Source organism: Pezoporus occidentalis, unplaced genomic scaffold (genome assembly GCF_034315485.1).
Source record: "Pezoporus occidentalis ecotype Australia unplaced genomic scaffold, CSIRO_AGI_Poc_V1 ctg2, whole genome shotgun sequence".
NCBI lineage: Eukaryota > Metazoa > Chordata > Aves > Psittaciformes > Psittacidae > Pezoporus > Pezoporus occidentalis.
The window spans coordinates 20,611,039-20,637,821 of NW_026913855.1; the positions used below are offsets into that span (position 1 = coordinate 20,611,039).

The 26,783-nt window shown below is 38.7% G+C and overlaps 1 protein-coding gene across 2 annotated transcripts in view; it reads right to left on the reverse strand.

Moving 5' to 3' along the window:
• Window positions 1-26,783, reverse strand: part of TGFBR1 (transforming growth factor beta receptor 1) — a 38,255-nt gene continuing 11,472 nt past the window's right edge. Inside the window, exons 3-9 of one of the 2 annotated variants that reach the window (XM_062618111.1) lie at window positions 26,208-26,450; window positions 20,077-20,307; window positions 13,759-13,926; window positions 12,907-13,063; window positions 6,818-6,942; window positions 6,003-6,133; window positions 1-3,717 (exon numbers count right to left, since the gene is read on the reverse strand). In XM_062618111.1, the coding sequence (XP_062474095.1) occupies window positions 3,592-3,717; window positions 6,003-6,133; window positions 6,818-6,942; window positions 12,907-13,063; window positions 13,759-13,926; window positions 20,077-20,307; window positions 26,208-26,450 (1,181 nt within the window). In that variant the 3' untranslated portion in view covers window positions 1-3,591. The remainder of the gene's footprint in view (window positions 3,718-6,002; window positions 6,134-6,817; window positions 6,943-12,906; window positions 13,064-13,758; window positions 13,927-20,076; window positions 20,308-26,207; window positions 26,451-26,783) is intronic. The other variant, XM_062618112.1, reaches the window with a different exon arrangement.

Sequence of the window (26,783 nt, forward strand, 5' to 3'; positions counted from 1 at the left end):
TTTTGAAAAAATTTATTTATTTTCACTGCTTTAATCTCTCTACTGTAGTGTTAGCACTTAACAGAAGCATCCACTCTTCTACTGTTCTATTTACAATCCATTGAAATGTATACTCTACAAATACAATACATATTTTCAGAAATGTATGGGAAATACACAATTTTGTAGGGTTTAAAAAAGTTACACTCATCTGTACAGGATTCTCAAATCATCCAAAAAAGTAAAATTTACAAAGCAGTATGCACACAGCTATGTAAAGGCAGGTGCTACAGTGACAAAGCAGCAAACTTGCTAATACAATAAAATACAGAAAATTAAAGTGTTTTGGGGCACCAGATAACACATTTAGTACCGCTGAAGTTGTAAATTTAGTAATACCCATATTTCTAGAAACATGTAACTGCAAACCCAGAGAATGTTCTGAAAAATATTAAACATTATATACACGAGGTAAATGTACCTTGGTCTTTTAAGAGGTAATTTGAGTTTAAAGCAACTGATATGGTGAGGGTTTTTTTAAAAAAAAAACAAAACAAAAACTCACAAAACCAAAACCAAACCAAACCACAAAATGATTAACACCTTGCAATCCTTTCAATGGCACTATATAAACAAGGAACTAACTAAAAGGTGAATTTCATGGCAATCACACTCAGAATGATTACTGGAAAAAAAAAAATAGCCTCTTTATTTGACACCTTCATGTCCCCATATAATCAATCCCAATGTCTTTACCTGCACACAAAGTCTCTCTTAGGATTGTAAGTGGAACCATTGGAAGGTGACAGTGTGTCATACTTGGAAAGTCAGCTTGAGAAACATCCCAGAATTCCAGCTTTTAAGGTTGGAAGGTCCCTGAAGAATTCCAGCATTCCAAAAATCAACATTTTGGGCTTTTCAGCATCGGACCATTTCCAATGCTCTTTATTTTCCACATCCATATCCACGTGGTCACAAGTCTGTAAACCAAACTGAGGCTTCAATGCTACTAGAATGTCAAATTGATTAAATCCACAAAAGTTAAGTGAATGTATAATGTATGAAATATTTACAATAAACATTTGCATCAGTATTCATCAGAAAATGTTTTGGTATATACTTGAAATGATACAAAATTAATATTCTGAATGCTAAAATATTTTGGTCCCCCTGGATTTCCAAGAGCAAATCTGGTGATATTACAATCTTAATTTAAAAAATACTTATGTATACCTGTGTCCATATATATAAGATATGATCTTACACAGGTAACATTTAAAGTTACATAATATATACAGACACAGCCTTTGTAAAAGGTGTTCAGTTTATATAATGGAAAAGAAGAACAAAGCTTGAAGTTGTGGTGTCAGAACTGAGGATACATACAGCCTTATTCAGAATTTCCCTGTTCTGAATTCCAATATGAATGTGTCCCAAAATAACATTCCTAACATCACACACTGTATCAAGCATCCTTCCTGTGCTTTGTTTTTGCAAGCTTCTATTACAAAATGAAAAATTAGAACAATTTAAGAATAGTTGCTAGTAATTCAGGAGAATGAAGACTACTAGGTGTTTGAGATGACATGTATGTAACAAACCACTGTAGAGTTGACTGAAAAGTCTGCATGCTGTGACGTTGCTCAGCTGCCTTAGATTCTCTTTTAAATGCAACAGAACTATCCTTACATTTTAGGAAACTAACCATTATAGTAATAAAGCTTTGTAGGTGCTAAAATAAGCCCCTAATGAAATTATTTGATGAACTTCATTGGAAGCTCTCTGATGTTACCATCAAGATTACTACAGAGATCTGAAGCACGCCGGTAGCCTGATGATTCTGAAGTACGAACTATACCATTTGTATCTATGGTAAAGATCCAGTTATCCCTATAAAAAACTCTCTTGTGACTATATGCTGAAGAATGAAATGGAAGCAGAGTTAAGGTTGCTGCGTTTGTTGATAACAGGATGGATACTGATGTGCTCTGAAGAGTAGGAACTTAGGTGGCATATTAATTACCACTTTTAAATACTGAAATACTACCAAGTGTTTTGGGTATTAATAAAAGCAAAGGACAACCAGGCTCTTCCTGAAGTGGCAATAAACAAAATTTCCTGTTAACAGCAATTTTTTAAAGAGAAATTAATTTTTCCCCATCCCCTCCAGAAGTTGTACATCTGGGCAAAGAAGCAATTCAATTTCTAAAGAAGTTTGCAAAAATCTTGCAATACCCTTAAAATCTTGGGCAAATCTTGACTAAAGCTATGCATATTCTTCTGTGTTCTTATGACAACACAAGCCATCATAAGCTTTGTTCTTGTAACTATGAAGAGAATTGCTGAAATCCTCTGGTATTTGTATCCAAAGACCTGCAGCTCAGCACTTTCTGCAGCTCACCGGTTTCTGTGTATGAGGCACACACAAAATACATGCACATAAAATTTATAAGCAGCTTTGAACTTTCTCATACAAAAGCCCAAATAACTTCTCCCTAATTACAGGTGCACTTAATCCTTGTTTAATTGCAAACACTGTTCTTTGAGCCTTAAGACCCTGCAGAACAGCACAGAAAATATGCTTTTCATATTTGATTTAATGGAGCAAAATCTCCCTTAAGAGCATTTTACTCCTCATGCTACTTTTCTGAAGTAGATAGGTACTTCAAGCATTTTAGAAGTACCACTTGATAAAAAACAAAAAAACTCCCTTAAATATAATTATGACTCATGACTTGACAATTACGACAGTGAATTAACTATCTTACACTATTTAAAACTCCCACAGTGGTTTAAAGGGTCAGATTTTGGTAAAATTAAAGGTATTCCATGAATTATGTACTCACTTGCTGAAATGAGTGTGAATTAGATCTTAGCTAGGCAAAGGAACAGTTGATCATTAATCTGTTTTTTGAAACCAAAAGTACCTTAGGGTTTGTACGCTCCTACTGTTTTGCATTAAAAGACTCAAAAGCGGCACTTACTGGTATAATACAATCTATTTTGAAGGCAATGCAATGTTCTGAGAAAGTGGAAAAAACCCCCAGTGATCATGTATAAAGTACAGTTGCATAAATTATGTTCCCACAACTGAATGAGGTCAATTTGTAAATCAAAGAGTCCAAACGATGTACTACCTTCATAGCTAGCAAAGTGTACTCCAACAGTACATTCACAATCTGAATCAAAGAACCTTAACAGTGGTTCAGAATAGTCAATGTACCAGCCAGGAATAAAGTTGCTTACAGAGCCATCAATGCACTCTAGAACAAATTAGTGAACCAGTTCAATTTTAAAAGTGACCTCCTGTTTTTAGCACAGTTAACTAGAAGACCAGCTATCAAAATAAAAAATAATAGGTTAATGAAAAGAAAACTAGACTACACAATGTTTTGTAAGTAACCTGGGAAAGAGGTTCATAGTGCACAGAAAGGACCCAACACAACTGTTCAGCACGTCCACAAAAATCCTAGTAAGTGACGTTCCTATGAAGCACTAAAAGGCTGCAATATCCTTCTGTTCCCCCAGTGAGGTAGAACAATTAACCTTCTTAACACGCCACTCTGGTGCAGACATGGATTTTTACAGTATTCTTCGGTAGCAAATCCAGGATTACATCTTTATCCCCTCCTGTTGACTAAGTTGTGATAATGTTTTCTTAATGCGCAAAGCTGTTAGCCTAGCAGCTCCATTGGCATACCAGCATTCCCGCATAATTTTTGCCATTACTCGTAATGCCTGTAAAGGAAAGAGAAGCAATTATACGTACTGCAGTTCCAGCACAGATGAGGTAGCCTCTGTCCTACCTTATCCTCTTCATCTGTTTCTGAAGTCTATTATTACCCACGTATTCATTTCACACGTTACAACCCAGTTCTCTCTTCCATCATATCTTATCAATTTCTCATTCCTACTGTAGACTACCACAGCTATTCTCTTAAGGTCTGAATCAGAAAGCATTGGTTCTAGCCCTAGATGGGTTCCTACAGTAAGCAATATGAACAAAGGTGGCTGGAAAGGAAAGAGCTCACTGCTGTGCATACTAATGCCTGTGCAGCGACTACCAGAATAATGAACTCACCCCAGAATCAGGTAAACGCTTCTAGAGAGGCATGGTCAGTAGTCACCACCACATGTACACAGCAGTTCTAAGTCTTTGGCTTACTAGAGCTTCAGCATCCTAATAACAGCGCTCATCTTTCAGTAAGTGCATAAAGTACAAATTCCGAGATGTACAAAGTACTAAGGCCATCACAGTTTTGGGTGAAAATTCTTAAAACTTTTTTTTTTTTTAAAGAAAAATTCCTATTTTGGCCGGTCTGTAGTATACCTCTTCATTACACAATGACAGGGCAAAAACCCTTGAGTGAGTTCCAAGCAAGCATTTACATGAGGCAACACAGCACTCTTGAAAGAGATAACCAGCCTAGTTACAAACCAACTGGCACAGACCTGATTACATCATGTATGTTTACTACCCTTGTTGTGGGTTAACCCCAGTAGGCAGTTAAGCCCCACAGAGCCACTCACTCACTCCCCGCCCAGTGGGATGGGAGAGAGAATCACAAGGGCAAAGTGAGAAAACTTGCGGGTTGAGATGAAGACAGTTTAATAGGTAAAGGGGAAAAAACAAGCCAAAACAAATCCTGCCCCTCTACTCTGCTCTCGTGAGACCTCACTTGGAGTACTGTGTGCAGTTCTGGTGTCCTCAACAGAAAAAGGACAAAGGAACAAGTCCAGAGGAGGGCCACGAGGATGATCAGGGGACTGGAGCACCTCCCGTATGAAGGTAAGTTGAGAAAGTTGGGGCTGTTCAGCCTGGAGAAGAAGAGGCTGCATGGAGACCTCATAGCAGCCTTCCAGTATCTGAAGGGGGCCTACAAGGATGCTGGAGAGGGACTCTTCATTAGGGACTGTAGTGACAGGACAAGGGGTAATGGGTTAAAACTTGAACAGGGGAAGTTTAGATTGGATATAAGGAGGAAGTTCTTTACTGTAAGGGTGGTGAGGCACTGGAATGGGTTTCCCAAGGAAGTTGTGAATGCTCCATCCCTGGCAGTGTTCAAGGCCAGGTTGGACAGAGCCTTGGGTGACATGGTTTAGTGGGAGGTGTCCCTGCCCATGGCAGGGGGATTGGAACTAGATGATCTTAAGATCCTTTCCAACCCCAACTATTCTATGATTCTATAAACGATACAAACCCAATTGCTTACCACCATCCAACTGAGGCCTAGCCTGTCCATGAGCAAGAGCAACCCCTGCAAAACTTCCCCCTCCCTCAGTTGTACTGCTGAGCATGACACTACATGATATAGAATATCTGACTGATTTGGGTCAGCTGTCCCAGCTGTGTTCCTTCTCAGCATCCTGTTTACCCCCAGCTTACTCAGCAATACGTGCTGGGGGGCGGGGAGAGAATGAGAAATGGAGAAAGCCTTCAAGGTCCATAAACACTGTTCAGCATTACATAAGACACTGGTGTGCTATCTGTTTTGGTCACAAAACTCAACCCCAGGCAGCTGCAGTACAACCCCAGCTGCACAATTTATTTGCAGTGATGATTCCTGTATGCTTGAGATTGCCTCAGGAGATGTCAGTTCTGTTCGGAAACTTCCTGATTGCCTAAGCAGCCTTTTTTCCAAACAGATTTGCCTATCCCACATGCCCTTGGTCACCGTGCTTGTAGTAAGCGTGGGTAAAGCCCTTTCCAAATCTTCACTTGCGAAGCCAAGCCATCAATGTAATTTAGACTAGCTTTAATTTACATTAGTATCACCTATACTGCACAGGAACAGATTACAGAATGCTCCACACAAGGTTAGCTATTAATGTGCATGAAAATACATTAAATATTAGTGTATACCCAAGGATCAATGGCATTCAATAAAGCTACAACGATCAGAATGTAATTAAGGTCTCGAAGCAACCCTTCTCCCTTCAACAACAAGCACAATTTATAAGCCATTGAAATCAATAAAAGCTTCAGTGTCCATTAAAGCAGCTTTAGCAAGGTTAGTTAATACCTCACAGCTCTGCCATCTGTTTGGAATATTGGGCCTTAACTTCTGCTCACACACAACTTTCCTCATTTCTTCAACAGAAGGGTCTGAAGGAACAAGGTCATAGTATGGCAACTGGTAATCTTCGTGGATTCCTGTAACAGATTGCAAATGGCTTAATTTAGGTAACACTAAATTACATACTCTTCACATTTTACTGTGTTCCTTATCAGTACCCTATCATTTTCTTTTTTTTTGGTTTTCATTTTTAAAAACTACATTACAATGACTAATATTAAAAAAAACCCGAACACCACCTTAACCATACCTTTGGTATGTTCATATTACCCTTGAGGAATTTTCAATTTTTAGATTTATGTATTTGGAAAAGGTGAAAGCTATGCTGAATCTTCCACATGCTATACTGAAGACATGCTTCTTGGAAGTGTATGATTTGTAATAGCATGTTTTATTTTAAATACAGTATGGATGTTACCTGAACACATTATACCTAACACTTACTTGTGGTGTTTGCCCCTTGCTCTCAAGGACATTTAGCTTCACCCTTTTCTCCCATGTATGTAAAGGTTTTAGGGAAAAAAGACCCCACCAAACATAGACAGGGACATTTCATATTTTTTTCAAAAGGTATGGTTCATCAATTTAAAAACAGGCTAAATAAACCCACCATCATCTAAAGGATTAGCAGTTAAAAAGTCTGAAAAACATTAGATATTACTACCTTGTACCATTTTTAGAACAGACTTTACAAAAACTTATTCCGGTTCTGTAAGCTACAATTCCTTAGTATCTCCACTTTTGTAAAGAGTGCTACATACCACCAATTGAACATCGCCGAGCTATTTCCCAAAACACTAATCCCATGGCATAGATGTCTGCTCTTTTGAATGACTCAAAATGTTTCATATTTATGGAATCATCTAGAACTTCTGGAGCCATGTACCTATTTGCAATAATGAAACAAAAAAAAACACCAAATAAACAACAGAACATTTAATTTCATAAATACGTACTGTAGAGAAAACTTCAATGCTATTGAGCTGCTCAAAACCAAATGTAAGTATGAGACAAAGGAAAATCTGCTTCATTAATCAAAGACCTCCAATGCAAGGGGGATAAGTAAACTGAGAGAAACAAGCAAAGCAATAGTGGAATAAGGGGAAATAATGACCAAATAGAGCCATAAGCCTGACAAACACGGGATAACAGAGACAATAACAAAGACCCAAAGTCTCAGTTGCTAACTGATGTGCTATTAAAAAACTCCAGGCATAGCTTTAGGGAGGGCCAGCCTGCATGCTGTAACTGCTGATACGTGGGAAGCAAGAGGAACATGAGGACTGTCAATATTCGAGGGAGGCCTGTAGGACAATGCAATGCCTATCAAGGAATGTTCAGGAGAAGGGTAACTGAGAGGAACAAAAGTGAGCAAAAGACAGTAAGGTTTATGCAAGGAGCCACTTGCATAAACACTTGCCAGTAACTATGCTTGTTTGACCAAGACCTCCAAAGGCTTGCTGCAGTGTACCTTCTCTTCTTACTAAATCTTAACTATCTTTTTATGCAATCTCACTCTCAACCCCATGTGCACGTGTGCTTTAAGGACTACATGCCAGCAACTGGAGCCAGGCATGAGGGAGTTCAGGGGTAGCAACTGGAGTCAGACAAGGGATTAAGTTGCCCTTGGGCCTGGTGTGCCAGCAACTGGAAGGGAACTGCAGATCCTGCAAGCAAATGTCCGAAGGTCTTAGAACTATGTATCTGGAGCTGCTGTGGGGGTACCAGCAACTGCAATCAGACAGTGCGTGAAGATACCTCTGGTGCCAGCAACTGGAGCAAATGAGGGTCTCTGCTTCAGCCACTGAAGTAGGACCACATGTCACAGGCTTCACAGTCACCAGCTTAAAGATAACCGCTACACGGAAGAACTAAGATGACAGAAGCAGAGTAAGAAGCTCTCAACAGCAGCAACTGGAGTGGGAATAACAGGTCATAAGATCTATATGTCAGCTGCTGGGGTGTACCTCCCCCAAACCTGGCGTGCATGGCAGGTGTGCATATGTGTCATTCACTAGCTAATTTCAAGCTAGTCTAGCAAGCAAAGAGCTGACCCACGCAGGGATGGTATTCGAGGGAATACCACACAAGTATACACTGGTATTAAAGGGAAACCATGCATATAGGTGTGCATACAGGTATATGCATCTGTTTGCTACTGTGCATTAACCTAGCCCAGCTGGTTAGTAGGAGACATGCAGAGCACAGAAGAGGGCATTAGACAGACCAAAGGTTGCATTCACATGGGAGGAATTCATAAGCATACATGGGCTTGTCAGGCTACAGCAGGGAGTTTGCATTTTAACTAATGAAGTTCAATCCTCACCAGCTGAAGGAAGAAGACTTGGCTGTTAACACTTATATTTTATACAAGTTCTGACAGTGTTTTATGTGGGTGTTGAAGACAGCACATGGTATATAGCAATCTGTGTAACCAGCCCTGTCAGTATTGTATGTGTCTGTAGTCAGTATTGTATGTGTCTGTATATGCGTAGCCTCACTACTGGTTGAAGCCCAAGAAAGAAAGCAGCAGCTATATCCATGGACCTGGAATGGACAGAGCCCAGCCCTTAGGACACACCAGGCTGGCAGAAGCCAGGCAGAGGGAAGCCCGAGCTCCTGGAATCTGCCAACATACAGCAGCCACTTACAACATCCCTTAGCAAGACCACAGAGGGAACAGACATGAAGAGCTGATTAAAAAAGCAGCACTGATAAGGATCCCTTGGGAACAAAGGCTCCCTGCCATTACAGTAACTGATTATTCCATTATAAATCACAAAGATTTTTTTTTTTTTAATAGAATATCTTATCAGCATTTCCTGCAACAGAAAAATCTGTGACAGACTTTCCTGGTTTCAGTAGACTTTCAACTGAGAAAGAAAGACTGAAAACAGGTCGTGGCATTGTTACCTTGTTTAGCGACTAAGCCCAGTGTGGGAACATCAAGCAAAATGTCAGTGTGGACTGCACTGTGAAAGTTAGCAGCATCCTCACTGGCTGCTGGAAGGAACGAATGGTATTTGCTGCAGTCAACATCAGCTGTACTTCTGCTTTCTCAATCTGGTATAGCTCTGGCTACTAAATCCAATATGTAATGTTTAACAGAGTTCAGTCTTGTCAATCTCAAGCTGCCATACTAATGAAGCAGGGAGAACCACCACTAGGGCTTTGGAAAGCACAGATAACTGGTAAAAAAGCAACACACATAGATTACTGGAATGGAATACAATGTCAGGTGATAGCTGAACCTTGAATAGCCACAGAAGCCTATGCAGAGTTTCATTTTATCAACATAATACCAGGGTTTTCTTTCCATAGGGATGTGAGGCAGAACACAAGACACAGTACTTAAATTTCATGACTATGAGACCTTCAACAACACTCAGCACTACTGTCTTACAGAAGTGCCATACATTCAAGGAAGCATGGGCTATAAACAAAAGAGCAAAAATGTACCCAGTAGTTGTGTTCGTTCTGGACTATCCAGAACTTCAACAAGGGCTGCTGTCATGAGAGTTCTCCTAAGCACTGTACAGACACAGAAATTCCCCACAACTGATAAACACAGCACAAGCAGAGGACAACTGTTTAAAGAGGAACATAAGGTTTGACAGTATTAATTGAATGGAAGCAGAATTCTAAGTTAAGTTTATATATGTCACAATCTTTAACATAATCAAGACTCAAATTATTCTGGGCCACCTGTATCAAAAACTTTTTAATCAAGAATGCAAGACTGTGATGAGCGTTTTAATGCTCTCCACGGATTTTGCATTATTGGATAATCTTAATGCACTTGACAGTATAGTGATCAGCTTTGGGTTTAGAAGGAAGAGTATTTGAGCTGTCTTAAGATCACATGGGGATGTGAAGTGTAATAAAGGTGGAAAGCCACCAAACCAAAACCCCCAACCACGCTGCGAGACTGTCAGCCAAAATCACTTATACAAGCAGTAAAGGAGATTGTATCAGTTTCTGTATATTGGCCTAAGGACATAGGTTTTCACAGGAAATACTGAAAGAGGCTCCATGTGTCAATGGAGCTGAATTCATACCCTCAAAAGAAAATAAAAACCCCCCACATTTTCCAAAAGTGACTTTGACCGAATTTATTGGCAAATTGACCTCTTACCATGATCTTCCATCAATGGATTTAGATTGGCTTTGGTGTCCATAACATAGAATGGTAAATGACTGATCAAAAAGTCTGAGAGATTATTGCTGGAACAAGAGAGGCGAAAGGCAAGTAGGTCATCTAGTGAAGTCAGCAGACTAGCCATTTAATGGCTATCAGACAAAAGAGAGAGAAACATACATCTCCTTTACAGTTTATATATTAGAAATGCACTGCTTGTCAGAAACAGTATTTTGGGTTTTGGAGAGAATTACTCTACACAGACCATAACTAGGTCTGCAATTCAATACCCTTCTGAACTAGGTCTACAATTCAATACCCTCCAAGACTGACAGGCAAAGTCTACAAAGAAGTTTAAAAATGCTGAGCATGGGTCACATTTGGCACTCTGGGTGCCTACTGACGTCCCCGCCTCTTTTAGTCTGAAAACTCTGTATTAGTTGCCTAAACTTCTTGCACATATAGGGCTGGTGTCATCAAACAGGAAGCATACACAACAAGTTGAGTATGACATTTCCATCTTCTGAACAAGCATAACTAGGATTCTGTTCATATTTGGCTTGGATAAACTACAGAAAAGCCCCCATGTTAAAGTGGAATTTGAGCCTTAGGGAGTAAGAGAGGAATTGTATTTTCTTCTCAGTTTAAAGCTCATATTCTCTGCTTTATACTGCAGGCTGAGCTGTGAAAGCACACAGTTCACACCCTCTGGGATAAAGCTAAGCCTCTGAACAGAAAAGAAATAAAGATTCATTCAGAAAGAAGGATCATCAGTCTGACTCAGCACCTACATCACACAAACAAGAATGAGTCTTGCTTGCTTTCTAGGCCATACATCCTTACAACAGACAATCATTAGAAAAATATAAACTTAGCCAAATCTCCCTCAACCTGCACACAGAGTGTCCATGTGCAGAAAAGGTACCAGCAGCAGTAATCAATGGGAGTTAAGGTAAGATCTGAACTGTATTATGAAAAATTAGCCACAGGTGCAGCATTACTTACCAAGAACGCACAGGAGGGAGGAAGAGGAGACCAAGACTTTTATGAGAATGAACAGTTTTCAGAAAGGTAGAAGTGACTAATGTCTTCGAAGTGGGAAATGAACTTGGTCTTGCTGCTGCCCACTGCAGCAAGCAAGAGTTACTACAGCATTACCATTGCAAAGAAGCATAAGGCAGCTGCATCTTCATTCAGATACAGATTTAATAGCGCCTTCACAAGAATAGAGCTTGTAAGTGGGATTTACAGACACAGCTGAAAGGACGCTTCCTCCAAAGACTAAAGAAAGTGACAGATTTGCACTTTTTTTTTTTCGCATGTAGGTATAGTAAAAAATGCCGTGACACAAAATGCACCCTGCACACAGGTAAGTCTGCAATGACAAATCCCAAAGCAGTCTGCTGTTTTACTATCAATGATTCCTGGAGACTTTGAGAAGGAATAACACCCAGTACTTTGTAACCCAGTAGCATTTCAAAAGTAAATTTCATCTGGCCGTTTGTGTGGTATTTCTAAAGTTGGCAAAGGACTAGTACAGAAGAGCTTTAGAATAAAGTAATGTCAGCAATATAATTGTCAGTAAATTTTCAGTAGATGTTCTAAAAACTTTTGTTCACTGGGCCTTAAAAAAGAAGTTTGTTTTTTTCTTCCAAAAAGACAGTGCTACAGGTCCATCCCAGTTCATCCTTTATGCTCATCCCTAAAGTCCCCTTGCAGTATCACTAAAGAGATACATAACTGAAAACCTGCTAGGGCATATGCTGAAGTTAATCGCATACAGCCCGGAACCACTTGGGCTTCCACACATTTCTGATAGGCATACAAACTTTAGTATGGCATAGTACTGGACCTATAGGCATGAAAAGGACAAAATGTTGTCTGTATCACATAACTCTGTTGCTGTGGTTCACTGTTAGTGCTGTCATCTCCGTATGCTGTATAGCTGCACAGATTGCTAAAGAAAATTAATCTTCTCTTCAGAACATCTTCCAATTATTATTCTCTGAAGGTTCAGCAATGCTAAATTACAGCCAATAACAAACTGCACTAGTGTCAATGGAGTTAAAAACTCCAAGTTCTTTTGAGGACAAAAAAACAGATCTGCATTTCTAAATTCAGAAGTACACTTAGGAAAGGTAGTATACTGACTCATGTACTGATAATTCTACTTATGTATTAGATAACAAAGATGAATGCTGTTTTACATTCTCATATTTCTCTCAAAAATACGATCCTATGATAGCCCGTATCCAAGACTGTACCTTGTATGATCTACCACATAGGCTTCACACTGAAAAAAAATCCAGCTTTTAACTTTCACTGTCAATATCCTGTTTTACACTCCAGATTGAGCTGCAATCATTTCCGTGCAACACAAGGCACAAAGAATAAAGATTCAGCAGTGAAATTTCAAGACTGTCACTCATAGTCTCCTAAGTGTTTTAGGATATACTTGCACTGTACAATATTTTGAAAGTTTTCTGTATTTTACACATACTAGTAGAAGATGCCAAGATTCAATATGCTTTTTAAGCACCTACTGTCTAACTGAAAACCAGCTGGCAAAGAAGTGCCTAGGAACGCTACCTGCCATTGTTTACATTTTCCTGCTGCTTGTGTTTGTACACATGTAAATCTTTTATATGGGGCAAGAAAATCCAAAGCATTTTACTGTAAATATCACCTGACACATCACATTAATGATTTTACCTTTTTGTTCCCACTCTGTGGTTTGGGGCAATATCAATTGTGTCTGTAGCTGAATCGTGCCTAACTGCCAATCCTAGGTCTGCAATGCAGCATGTTCCATTCTTTTTTACCAATATATTTTTTGATTTCAAATCTCTATGAGCAATCGCTGGTTTGCCTGTAAGGAAACAAAACAAAAACCAAAACAGAAATAACACATCTGTAAAAAAATAACTGCTACTGTTCTAAAATGGGTGCAGATTTTGTTTTATGTTACAGAATTCCTTCCAGTTCTGCTGCTTCATGTACATTAAGGTAACTCCTGAAACCATTCACTGTGGACTGGCTGTCTGTCCAGAAAAGTACCTTAAATGCCTGCCATATTACGCCACTCTACTGCTCCTATTCCTCTTCTTGCAAGTACTTACTGTGTACCCAATACTACTTGCCACAGAAAAGTTTCTAATGTCTTTGGAAACAGACACACAGTGCTGTCTCAAATCAAAGAAGATTCTAAAGGCACCATTACCTACTGCCTTTTAATAGGCATTTTGTAGGAAGGACTGTCACATCACAAAACCTGGATACACCACAGAAAGATAAAAAAAAATCCAAATTAAGAAGTTCTATTTGTTCAGATATTATGACAGGCCCCAAACAGACATTTTTCAATTCCCTCAGCTCCACAAGGGATTAACCTGAGTACCTGCACTGAGTTTAGCTGTCTTATCATCACATAAGTAGCTGTGTGCAAAGCAACTACAGGTTGAGAATGTTCTAATTAAAGAAAAGAATTACAGTAGAAAGAGCATGTATAATTTCTTAAAAAATCCAATACTACGCACATGACAGGCTGAATAGTGGTAAGATTACCTTGTGTGCCAACAATTTCCATGTGAAGATGAGCAAGACCACTAGCAGTGGACAAAGCTAATTTTATCATTCCTTCCACTGTTACTGTATACCTGTTCAGGTAATCAAAGAGTGATCCATGCTCATGATAGTCAGACACCAACCACAGCTGAGTCCATGTACCATTGTCTGCAAAACAACACTGGCATGAATACCACACATACACACACAAAACGACAAGCAAACCATATACGCCACTTTAATACAATGCTTATGAAATACGAATTATGATTTGCAAGTAACTTCAGCCAATTAGACTCTAAAATCTTTACTTCTATCCCTGTAACATTTAAATGCCCATATAAGGGCTGGGACTACCATGCAAGATTTTCCAAATACCTTAGTGAGTATTATTTTATTTAGGCTAAAACACAGATCATAGAAATCTGATGTCACTATGATTCTGAAGAGAACTATTTTGTAGCATTAGCCAGGCCCTGCCCGCTCTTAACTTTTCTGCTTGGGGGGAACAGTGCTGAATGCATGATGCGAAATTAACCCTGTCACTGTTGGTCTAGTACAATATTGTCCAGACTACACATAACTATGAAGAACAAGACAGGCCATAATATATATGCAGATATCCCAAGAAACACAAATGACAGGTAAGAACTAAACTGTTCATTATTAAACTAGTGGACACAAAATACCTTGAAGTTTAAGCCACAGAGAGACTTTCCTGACTATTAAAGGAACAGTCAATCAGGATGGGGTAAAAGTTTGGTGGGTTTTTTTGTTTTTTTTTTTGTTACCTAAGAATTAGAAATATACCCAGAAAAAAACAATCCTGTCACAGTTCTTCCCTATTGTATGTCTTACTTGTGGCCCTTCAACCAGATTTTAAGAGGGACAGTGTTACATCCAAGCTTACATGAATAGTATTACTTACAGACAAGATGAAATGAAGTAATAAATATGGTGTCCAGCTATTAGGTGAGACATACTACATTTTCTTTACCTTGCTATATCTGAAAAGCTATGCATTTGTTCAGCTATCTAAGAACACATTCTGATGAACTTAAGTCTTCTTATACTGTTGACAGCAGTTAATTATTACCAAGTAATAATTAACCTGACCCTGAGTATTTTTGGCTGCACAGTAAACAGCATCTGCCATGAAGCTTTCAATTACAGGATATGCATTATCAAGTAATAAAAAGTAATTACATTAAGTAGTAATTACATACAGTAGCACAGCCTTCCATAACAAGATAACCTAATTTAATTCATATACACACCCTGATCAAGAATCTCAAGCAATTTCAGAACATTCAAAAACATTACATATGTTCTTGGAAACCTGTTTAATTTCTGTAATGAGATTAATTAAGGTTATTTCATTTATTTGCATGAAACATGAAAGCATTTTAGATTATCAAAATCACTCAGAAGTAACAGGTTTTTCTTTTGCAGTTCTAACAAAATTTGAAATTATGCGTAAAGAAGCTTTCAGATTTGGTAGAAGACTGGTTAGTTTCAGAGAAACATTAGTGCACTTGAAGCAACATTCATCTTAGACAAGCTGCCTCTTGAAGAAAGGGATTTATAACAAATGCTCTATAAAATATATAATCGTGTTTGAATTAAAATTGAATGGACTGAATTTACTTAAGACACTTTTTTCACATTAGTATTAGCAAAACAAGAATTAGGACTTGGCATATCATATGCTTGTTTTCAAACCAAATACTAGGTTTTAAGATGTAATAGTATTGCTTGATACAAGAGTTTCGAACCCCAGACTTATGTTCCAACTTGAATTTTCAAAAGAAGTTATGAAAACTGCCTAATTGTATGTGCTCTCCAGTGTCATATAGTAAAAAGTGTTTCAAAGCAGACAGTGAGATACAATAGCCTTTTTTAGCATGCAGATAAAGTAAAAAGAAAAATACCAACCAAAAACCAAAGGAGAAGGATTGAAAAGATCAGACAGAGATAGGATCTATAACTAGAAAACTCTTAGAAATGAGGTACTCAAGGAGATGTCAGGGAAAATACTTTTGTCTGTGGCTGAAAGAGGGCTGATATTTTGTCAGTGAACAGTTTGACTATCTCAATGTGATAGTCATATGATCAAATTAATGAAAAGTGCTTGAGCTGTGTAGATTAGCAAGATCTTCCAGGCAAACTGCTAAGGCTAAACCAGAGCTTTAGAAAGAGTAAATATCACTTTTCTCAAGATAAAGGAATTCTGCTCATTTCTCCAAAGCATACTGCCTGATATTCTTGGGGATCTACTTATCACATAAGGTAGTCTGAACAAAACTTTCAGTTAGTCAAGGGCAGCTTTCAATTAAGGGGAATGTATGGAGAGGCTTAAGTATTTTAGTGCACAAAATTATCTGAAAGTGTGCAGTACAAGACTTCACCTTACTTGTAACATGACTACAGACAGGTATGATTACAGACAACTAATCAAGGGAAGCCTTTAGTACTGTAAACAGAGGTTGCTGCCTGCTGCCACTCCTCTTCTGCTAGTAGAATATTGCAGATAAGTAGTCCCCGATACACTTTACAATTAAGTATCTAGGTTAAAAAGAACAAAACAAAAAACCCACCCAAAACCCAGACTATCTTCTTAGATGTTTCAAAACAAGGCAACACATGGTCCAGGAAGTAATTTCCATGACCCAGCAGTATTTGAAAGTTAGTATACACTCTTGGATAAGTAAAGAGCTAACCAGAACACAAACATGCTAGCCAGACAGAACACAACTGCAGTTAAAATAATTTACTGATTTCCAGCAGCACCTACCCCAGTGAATTTTGGGATGGGAAAGCAGACAGGACCAGCACCTGTAGCCTTCTGAATACATATAATCAAGCGGAGGTAGAGAATGAGATGTGAGAATGTGCCATTAAGGCATATGGAAAGATTGAACAGTGTAGCATAACAAGGAGTCAAGACAGCAGTTCAGTCACAAGCTTTGACTCCACCATCTGAGCTGAACACCACCGACTTAGCTAATCTACCTGCACTTGTAAACACTTCCTAATCTTATACATGCACCTTTCTACTTGAAGGAACCCCCACAATTTTACAACTACAATGGCCAGCCAGATGTCCCCCAGCAGCTGTGAAAAATAAGCTGTTGTGTGAAGAGGAGAGACCTAATTAATGCCTTTGCTGGTAGAAAGATTTGCAGCATTAACACTGGCCCAAACTTACAGCACAAGCTACATGCCAGGAGGCAAGAGTCCTAAGCATTCATAATGGATACATGAGAACCTGCTCCTGAGAATTCTACATGCATCACCAAAGCCTTCAGCAAACACTGAGCTGGGATTGCGAAAGTAACCACTTTACTGCTCCATCTCTGTAGTTAACTTTGCAAAGTCTCAGACACACAGTGAGATTCTTAGTCTCATGACTTTGTGCATTCCAGCTAGGCTGTAGTAACTCCTGAATGCATTCAACAGTACACCTTATGGAGAAATCAGAAGGCGCATCAAAAGAAGAGTGACCAGCAGGTCGAAGGAGATGATCCTGCCCCTCTACTCTGCTCTCGTGAGACCCCACTTCGAGTACTGTGTACAGTTCTGGTGTCCTCAACAGAAAAAGGATATGAAACTGTTTGAACAAGCCCAAAGGAGGGCCATGAGGATGATCAGGGGGCTGGAGCACCTCCTGTATGAAGACAGGCTGAGAAAGTTGGAGCTGCTCAGCCTAGTGAAGAGAAGGCTGCACAGAGACCTCACAGCAGCCTTTCAGTATCTGAAAGGGGGCTGTAAGGCTGCTGGGGAGGGACTCTTCATTAGGGACTGTAGTGATAGGACAAGAGTTAACAGGTTAAAACTTAAACAGGGGAAGTTTATATTGGATATAAGGAAGAAGTTCTTTACTGTAAAGGTGGTGAGGCACTGGAATGGGTTTCCCAAGGAAGTTGTGAATGCTCCATCCCTGGCAGTGTTCAAGGCAGGGTTGGACAGTCTTGGGTGACATGGCTTAGTGGGAGGTGTCCCTACCCATGGCAGGGAGGTTGGAACTAGATGATCTTAAGGTCCTTTCCAACCCTAACTATTCGATGATTCTATGAAATGGATGCAAATCCATTAAAGCTATTATTGCTGTGAACTAATACTTCATCTTGCCCCTGGCACCTAATAAGCATTTAGCAGTTAGAACCAGCATCTATAGTGGAAGAAAATAGGTGGGTTTTAAGCCAGTGGTCTCTAAAGACATACTGTGATACACTTGCTCCTTTCAGAGTACCCTGACAGTGCACGCCTGACAAACTCGAAGAACTACTTCCATAATGGTCCCTCTCCACTATGTTCTCCAATTTAATGGGATACAGGTGGCCTAAAGTATTCTAACAAGAGCTGAAGTATTAACTTCAATATTCAGGACTTCCAAATGCTTAACCTAGAGAGAGAATGGTGTGTATATCTTTCCTCACTGAGAGGATGCAGGTGGTTATACTCAGAATTCTGCATCAGTGGGTTAAAAATAATAATCCAGCTTTCCACATCTGTTCAGAGAGCAATGCTGTTAGAAAATATAGCCAAGAACAGCAGCATTTTCAAAACATGTCTTTACTCATTTCTCAATTAATTCTCAAGAAAACGGGAGTCTTGCCATAACCCCTAAAGCCTCAAATAATGGCATGACCTATCAACTAAGGATTTTTTCTTTGTGTGTACAGCATATCAACAACAGAATCAAGGAATAATGTTATATCAAACTATATTATATCACAAGGAACCTAAAGATGACTAAGCCAAATGGAATTTCTTCCTATTGCATCTGAAACCTGCACCAGCACTCAAGAAATTATTTTAGGAACCTACTTATTCTGGAAATCTTCCTTGTAACTCTTCCACACAGTAGTCAAATATATTTTTTAGACAAACTATCTACGGGTTTGGGGCAAAATGGGAGCCTGGTATGCTTAACCACAGAGAGATTTTGTTAAAAGTCATAGCTAAGGTATTGCAATATATCCTTTAAGCTTTTCAGTGAGACATAGTATCTAAGGCTTCTGCAGAGGCAGATTTCCATTTATGTCTTTAATGCAACTGCTCTATTAATTTTAAACCCAGGCTGAAGAAACTCCATTAGGTCCATCAGAAAAATTCAAGCTCTCACAGGTGCTAGTAATATCCAATCCAACCTTAGGCATGAAAGTAAGATAGTTTCTAATGGTAAGCATAATAAATTGCAGGAAAACATTGCCTGGTATGCTACAGATCTGCAAGCTGTTGGAGATTTGGTAGGAGCTAGCCCTTTCCTGGAGAAGGGAAGTGTTACACACAACCTCTTTGGTTCTGTTCCAATTCTAGAGATCTGTAGAGATGTAGAAACTTGACATTAATCTACTGATAATTAAAAATAACTCTATTTCTGTGTGTATTTCAACTACGCTAAACTATTTAGGAATTTCCCACAAAACTGAGAGCCCTTTTAGAAGCCAAGGATGTCTGTGGATTCTTGACTTCCCCCTAGCACGACAGAATTTTCTGTCAGTGCTTTCTCTGCAAAAAAAGTCAAAAGCCACTTATGGTGAAACATGTAATTTCAGATTAAAACAACTGAATGAAACAGTATAACATTTTAGCTCCTCTTAATGTAAGAAATTCAAAACTTCTGTTGGTTTTGACAAATTCTTCTGTCTAAAACTGGACAGCAGGAAAACCCAGGAAACTCATCTGATTGAAACTTCAACAAATCAAGTTAAAAAAAAAAAAAAAATGTTTAAACTGTTCCTCTTAGTGGATGCTTAAAAGCTTATAAGGAGAGCTTCAGGAAACAGGTATAATTTTTCATACTAGGAACAAACCAGTAATTCCCCTTTTCCAAATTCTCTTCTAGCTGGAGTTCTTAATTAATAACTTCTCACATCTCAGCCTTAAAACAAATTCTCTAACTCCTATTTTCTATTAGGACAACAGGATTAGACATCACCTCTTTCGGTCCCACAAATCTATCTTATTAGGCTATAAGGGAAGTACAGGTACATGTATTCAGCAGATGTGTGGGCTGACAGGACAAGGCATTTCCTTTTTGGTACCAATCTTAGCCAGTAGTTTAACCTGCTTGCAGAAATCATATTAAATATGCAATAAAAGTTAAAAATTAAACAAAGCATGTTTTCCAGAAAAAGGAAAATGTATTTTTTTCCTTCATAAAGGCTATGAAAACCCTGTCAAAACCTGAAATCTCCAGTAACAAGATTTTTTTTTCTACTCTTAATTGGACCCTCACAACTTTATTTTCCGCTCCATTTACCATCTATTCTGAATACACAATCAGCAAAATGAATTCATAGTATCACTAACCTTTGTTGTCTGCAGCTATAAATCCAAGAATGTTTTCATGCCTTAGCATAACTGTTTGATAAATTTCTGCTTCGCGAAACCATGAGCGTTCCTCTCTTGAAGAGAAGATCTTCACAGCAACTTCTTCTCCTCTCCACTTCCCTCGCCAGACTTCTCCGAAACGACCCTTACCAATGCTTTCTTGAAGTACTATAGTTCTTGCAATTGTTCTTTGCACAAGTAAAGGTAAACCTAAAAAGAAGATTTAACATTAAAAAGCATTCTAACAAAATAAACACGGTAAGTATTAAATGTAAGATCCAGCCATATTTCTCTTAGAAGGTACATAAACTCTCTTTAAGATTTTAAGAGCTTCTTGTGAACTGCTAACTAGTATGATGCTGCCTTCAACCTTAACGGCCAGCAAAACAAGACGTTATACTACAAACTGCCTCTACAGAAGAAGATACAAAATTCCTTTCAGTTCAGAATTTTGATGGTTTAATTCAAACCATGAAGCAATTGGGATCAGGATTGAGGTTTAGGGGTTTGGGTTTTTTTAACTGGAGGGGGGGGGGGGGGGGTAGGGCAGGAGGGCAATTGGATCTGCCCATAACTTGCAGTTCAAGAGCACTTCTAAGTTAAAATTAAACCATGCTTATCAGAAATACTGTCAAAAGTTTACGCTCATGCCCAAGTACACCAGCAGCCTGTCAGCACTCTCAAGCCAGCGTAAAATAGGAAAACATTCTTGTAACACAAGCTTCCCATTTCACAGGCCATTCTAGTAAACCTCACTGTAATTATACTTGAGAAAAATACTTACATTCATGAAGGTTGTATAGCTTTGGAATATCTACATGCTTCCAACTCACAGCACCTCATACCATGCTTCAGTAAGTTTATACAAGAAACAAGGAGCACTGGCATCCCCCAACCATAGCTGGTTTATTTTAAACCCTTCCTGTTGTAACTGCAAAGCTTATCACACGAATCTGTGGTGATACTAAGCTGCAGGATGAATGCAGCCAGGTTATCTGCTCACAATAAGCTCTTTTGGTATAGGATTATTTCACTTAAATAAAACACTTCACAAAGTAATCTATTACTCCATAATCACTGTTACAATAGCTGACAGAAGAACATCTGCATATGCTATAGAAAATAAATACCAACTAATAGCTCAAATAACTACTTTGAGTCCATCTCGGGTCATTCTTTGCTAGTAACAGCACTGAAAGGACATCTGATCTGGTAAGCAGCATTGCCATGCTTGTATCTCAGTCTGAGGAGTGCAACCTAAAACACAGCAGTGTACAGAGCAATTCTTCAAGACTTACAGACCTACAGGAATTTTCTGTATGACCTGTGCTGACAACATAACTACATGAAATAAGGGGAAAAAATGGACACCATGCCAGTGATTAATTATTGTCAGGTGCTGTGATAATTCCTACTGAGAAAGTTAATTTTTTTTTTGCTGTAACAGCTGGCCTCAGGTTCACTGTGCTGTGTGCCCAAACTGTAAAGGCTCATCTGTGAAGCCTAACTTGCATTCCTTATAGACAAACTCTTGAAATGTAGAAAAAAACAGACTAGAAAAAACACGGGACCAAACCAAACCCTAAAAATGTATAATTTGACTTTGTTGGCCAGAGAAAGCTTTCTGCTTAGTACTTATGTGCTATGGCAAATTCCACTGAGAAATGGTAAAAACAAGCCTATTTCCTACAAGTGAAATGGGCAAGATGCCTAATATTTGTTCTACGGCTGTTTCAGTAAACTGTACATTTTGAGTTTCAAATGTATTTTTTCAGAGTTGCTGTGCCATTTACAGACATCCCTTCTTGCTTAAAAAAGATGTCAAAGGGTATCAGTGAACCTCTAAACAGATAGCTACTAAGCTCTAAACCTTCCAGACATGAAGCACTTCAACTTCACGTTACAAGTGCCCAAACATCACATTAACATGTCACAGTACAACAAACTCCCTGCTAACTGATCTACCCACTGTGCTCCTATAGTTATTTTTGCAGTATTTACAAGATTCAACTCGCCTGTTTTGCAACTGTGCTTTCTCCTACTACTGCTGCTAAACAAAATTGTAAGACTGCAATCCATATTTATCTTACATCCATAAGAATTCCTTACAGACTTTGTTGTAACTGAGCAGTCTCTTCATTTTGCTATAGAGGAAACACAGCCCTGTATCACCAAGAACTTGAGCAACTGCTTTACTGCAAACCAGACTGCCTGAAAAGGAGCTAACTGGCAATAGCTACAACACCAGCCTTTGACATACACATTGGGCACAACTGTACTGCAAGCTCTTGAAGTACCGCTTCTTTTAACTGTGCATGAAGATGACGGTCAGTTTGCTAGTCAAGACCCTGTTAAATTCAACAGCAGCTCAGAACATTTAGCACCTTTTCTTCAGCCATAGTCACCCAATTTATCCCTGAAGCCTTTATCATTACCTTCATACATCGTAACAAAGTACCCTCAATCAAACCTTCTGACAGTTTAACAGTTGTCATTTGTAAGTTGGAAAGTAACAGCTGACCATCCCAATCTATCTATATAGTATGTAGCTGATACTTAAAGAGATTTCCATCATGATCTGAAAATTGTTCTCAGCTCCAAAAGACTTCGAAATCCTTCTCTTAAAAGCTGTAGGTTCAGCAGAAGAATGCATTTCTGGTGTTTCATCAATTCCTTTCATCAAGCCTCTAGCTCTTTCAGGTCTTGTCATGAAACAAGGCAATACTAACACAAGTCAAGACTGAATAACAGCTTACTCTCCATCATTGCAGAAAATGAATCCTACTTCCGTTTTGAGTAGGAACCTCATTTTTAGAGTTTTGTTCAGTTCTATTTTATATGCTTTTCTTCGACAATACCACAAACCAAAACTGGCAGAATCCTTTTTATTTGACTTCAATCCCTTCTGGTCCCTCAGCGTGAATTTTAAAGTAGAACATCTACTTTAGGTCACTAGACTAAACACTTCCTCAGCTGTGCCTCTTAGGTCTGGATTATTTTGTCTGTTCTGTACATTTCCATTATGTTTCTTGCAACCTCTTGCCTAGCAGCATTCCTTTCACACAGTTAAGTTTGACAGGGTTAAGCACTATGATAACTAGCAGCTCTGAATTTTCTCCCTCCAGTGACCATGCCCCTCACCCCAGTTTATCCCATAAATGTACAGTCTTCTCAACGAGATTCAACTGCTGCAGGCATATTACAGAACACAAGAAAATTAACAGTGCAAGTGCTAAGGCACTGTGAATTTAGATAGTCACTGACTGACTAATTTTGAAACAAGGTGATAAAAGTCATTGCAAATACATACGCTGCCAACAGTACAGAAAAGTACTTGAAGCACCTCCTATCCCACTGCCATAATTCCACAGCACCCAACATGAGAAGGACACGGACCTGTTTGAGTGAGTCCAGAGGAAGCCACAAAGATGCTCCAAGGGCTGGAGCACCTCTCCTAGAGAGAGGCTGAGAGCTGGGCTTGTTCAGCTTGGAGAAGGCTGCATGGAGACCTCATAGCAGCCTTCCAATATCTGAAGGGAGCCTACAAGGATGCCAGAGAGGGACTCCTCATCAGGGGCTGTAGTGATAGGACAAGGGGTAATGGGTTCAAGCTGAAAGAGGGTAGACAGAAATTAGATATAAGCAAGGAATTCTTTACTGTGAGGGTGGTGAGGCACTGGCACAGGTTGCCCAGAGAAGTCGTGGCTGCCCCATCCCTGGCAGTGTTGAAGGCCAGGCTGGATGGGGCTTTGAGCAACCTGGTCTAGTGGAAGGTGTCCCTGCCTCTGGCAGGGGGTTGAAACTAGATCATCTTTAAAGTCCCTTCCAACCCAAACCATTCTAGGATAATAAAAGGGAACTACAGATTGCTAAATAAAGCTAATACTTCTCTTACAAACAGATTCACAACATGGAACTTGTTGCAGCTTAACTTAAGAGATCACTTCTAAGGAAACATCCAGTTTTGTTTTACAGGGAACACAACCTTCTCTTTCATCATTAGCTAGTGCTCAAATACTGCAGCAGGTAAGGTGCTCTGGGAGTCTAGACCAGCTTGAGTGTCTTGAAGATCTGAAAACAAAGTAATTCTCCAGCATGCTGCTTTTACTTAAAATGTAATTCACAAATAGGCAAGGGAAGAGTCAGTAGTTTCTAACCATGTGCTCTGGAGGAAGAATCCTAAGTTTCTTCTAACTGGGATTCCCCACTTTTCAAGAGCGTATTTTGAAGGAGCACTTCCAGAGTCTTCAAACACGAAGAGAGGCTCAGAAACACCACAGGGAGGAAGGCCAGAGGAAAAGGAAGGAATATTCCTGATAACAAGCAGAAAGACCAATTGACAACTAAGTCTGAATTAACATTATCATAGGCCTGATTTCTGATACAAAGAAGTGTGGGAAAGCAGCAGTGCAGAAAGTGGCAGAAGTGCTGTGATTATCTGAGAAGTTAAAAGGGAACTATCAACTAGACAGTACTTTAAAACAACATACACCTGCTCTTTTAAGTTGTTTGTTTGGGTTCCCCTCTCTCCATTACATTTCTTTTCAGCTTTCTTTAAGAAAAGTCTGTACCTGCAGATATTAAGAGTTTTATGCTCCTAATAATGTAACAACTATATATCATAGGTTCTTGCATTCCAAGAAATGTAAATCGCCAACTCCTTCACATTCTCCAAGTCTCTTAATTCTGTATACCCCTCCTAGAAAGGACATAACTGGAGGAGTAGGTCCAGTGTTTGCATTTATCAAGTTCTAGCCCAATATATTGCAACACCTATTTCATTTAATCTATAATCACTTTCATTATTTGAGTAGTTATCGCTATTAGTAAATGAAAAATTTAAGATTACCACAAACTACTAAAGCTCCAGTTCTAACCAGAGAGCAGCTTACTCCTATCAAATCTTATTTGGACACTTTCTCAATTGAAACAACCCCCTTACACACTCAGCGCAACCTAACCTTCTTCAGTGAAGATATGGCTGAAGATTACTCTTTATTTAAACTATATTCTAAATATGCTCAGCTAAGTTACATTGATTTTACCTGATAGAGCAATGGACTCTGAACAGTTTTACCAGTTACTGCCTTTGAGAAAGAAACACAACCTAGATGCTTAGGTTTTGTTGATATAAATCTTTTCAGTTCTGGAAAATTAAAAAATACATCAATTGAGAATCAAACACCGATATTTCTTTGCAGAAAGTATGCTGAAAGGGCATGTATAATTCAGCACATACATTTGCAAGTAGTTGGAATAATTTTCAGTATTATTTAATCTTTCTATATAGTAGAAAGTTGATAAGAGGTTGCAGTACACAATCTGATGTCTCTCTCCTTAACGTGGACCAGAAATTATATAATTTATAAAATTATTTATATGACACATCATCCCCTATCAACACCTATTAAGCCATATTTCTGTGACACAGACCACCACAATCCTATAGGCAACAATGTCAAGATTATGACAGCAAAGACTATATGCAGTGAACAGACTATTACATCATCTTCCAGAGCAACACATGTTAAAGTCAGAATTAGAACAAAAATTCATGAAATCGAGGGACAGAAATTGTTCAGACATGGTCTGCATACTCCATCCATTCTATACACATAGCTACTGCTACTTGCAACTCAAAGAAGATCTTCAGTAAGGAGAGAACTGGCTAAAATATTAACTCAGAATTCAGAATATTATTCATATACCGATAGCTACAGATATAAATGAATTTTCAGGTTAAAGATAAAAACTTCACAAATTATCTCAAAACCACAGAAGACAGTAATATATATATGCCATGCAGAACAAAAAGGTGAATGACTGATCTTACTAATAGAGAAAACAAAACATTTACAATAGCTTGACAGTCCCTGCATATCAGACTGCAATCTCAGAAAGAGAAACACTAGCAGCAACTCAGTATCTTTTATTTCACTTATTTCCATACTTTGAATTTCCACTGATACTGAATGAATCTGCATGGAAGTAGCTTTTCTAGTAATTTCTCCAGTTAATTGCAAGTTTAAGTAGATTTGACAATATAAAAAAATCGATGCCTTATAAGTTTCTTAAAACCAGAACAATTACTACTAGAAGTGCGACATTACCTGACCCAGAGCCTGAAGTTGTCATATCATAAATCAAATCCTTTAAAGTAGTTCCTTCCGATATAAAGGGACGATCCAATGAAGGATCTTCTTCACTTGGCACACGATGATGAATTACAGTACGATTATGACAAAGATACAGAATCAACATTAGTGAAATGCAGACAAAGCACACAGGTCCAGCAATGACAGCAGCCAGTTCCACGGGTCCTAGATTAGAAGCTGGTTTTCCTGGAGTAGGGCCTGACAGTAAAAACAAAAGAAAATAGTAAAACCACTTCTTTCTTTTTATGATACTAAATTGACTGTATTTTGCAGTAATCTGCAAATTATTTCAATGTATTGTTTATAACTTTTGCACAATAACTTTTTCAAGAATCAAAATAAGTATTACAAAGGCACAAAAGCAACTATGTGCTTACTCACAGTTTCCATTTACTTTGCATATAGGTCTTCAACACTGTCCCTAACATCCCTATCCAGAAGATTAAATTTCTTGTTCCAAATATCTTTAAATTTTATTTGCAGAATCTAAGGTGTATTTTAGGCCTTCAAACTCACCTCCAACTTCAAAAC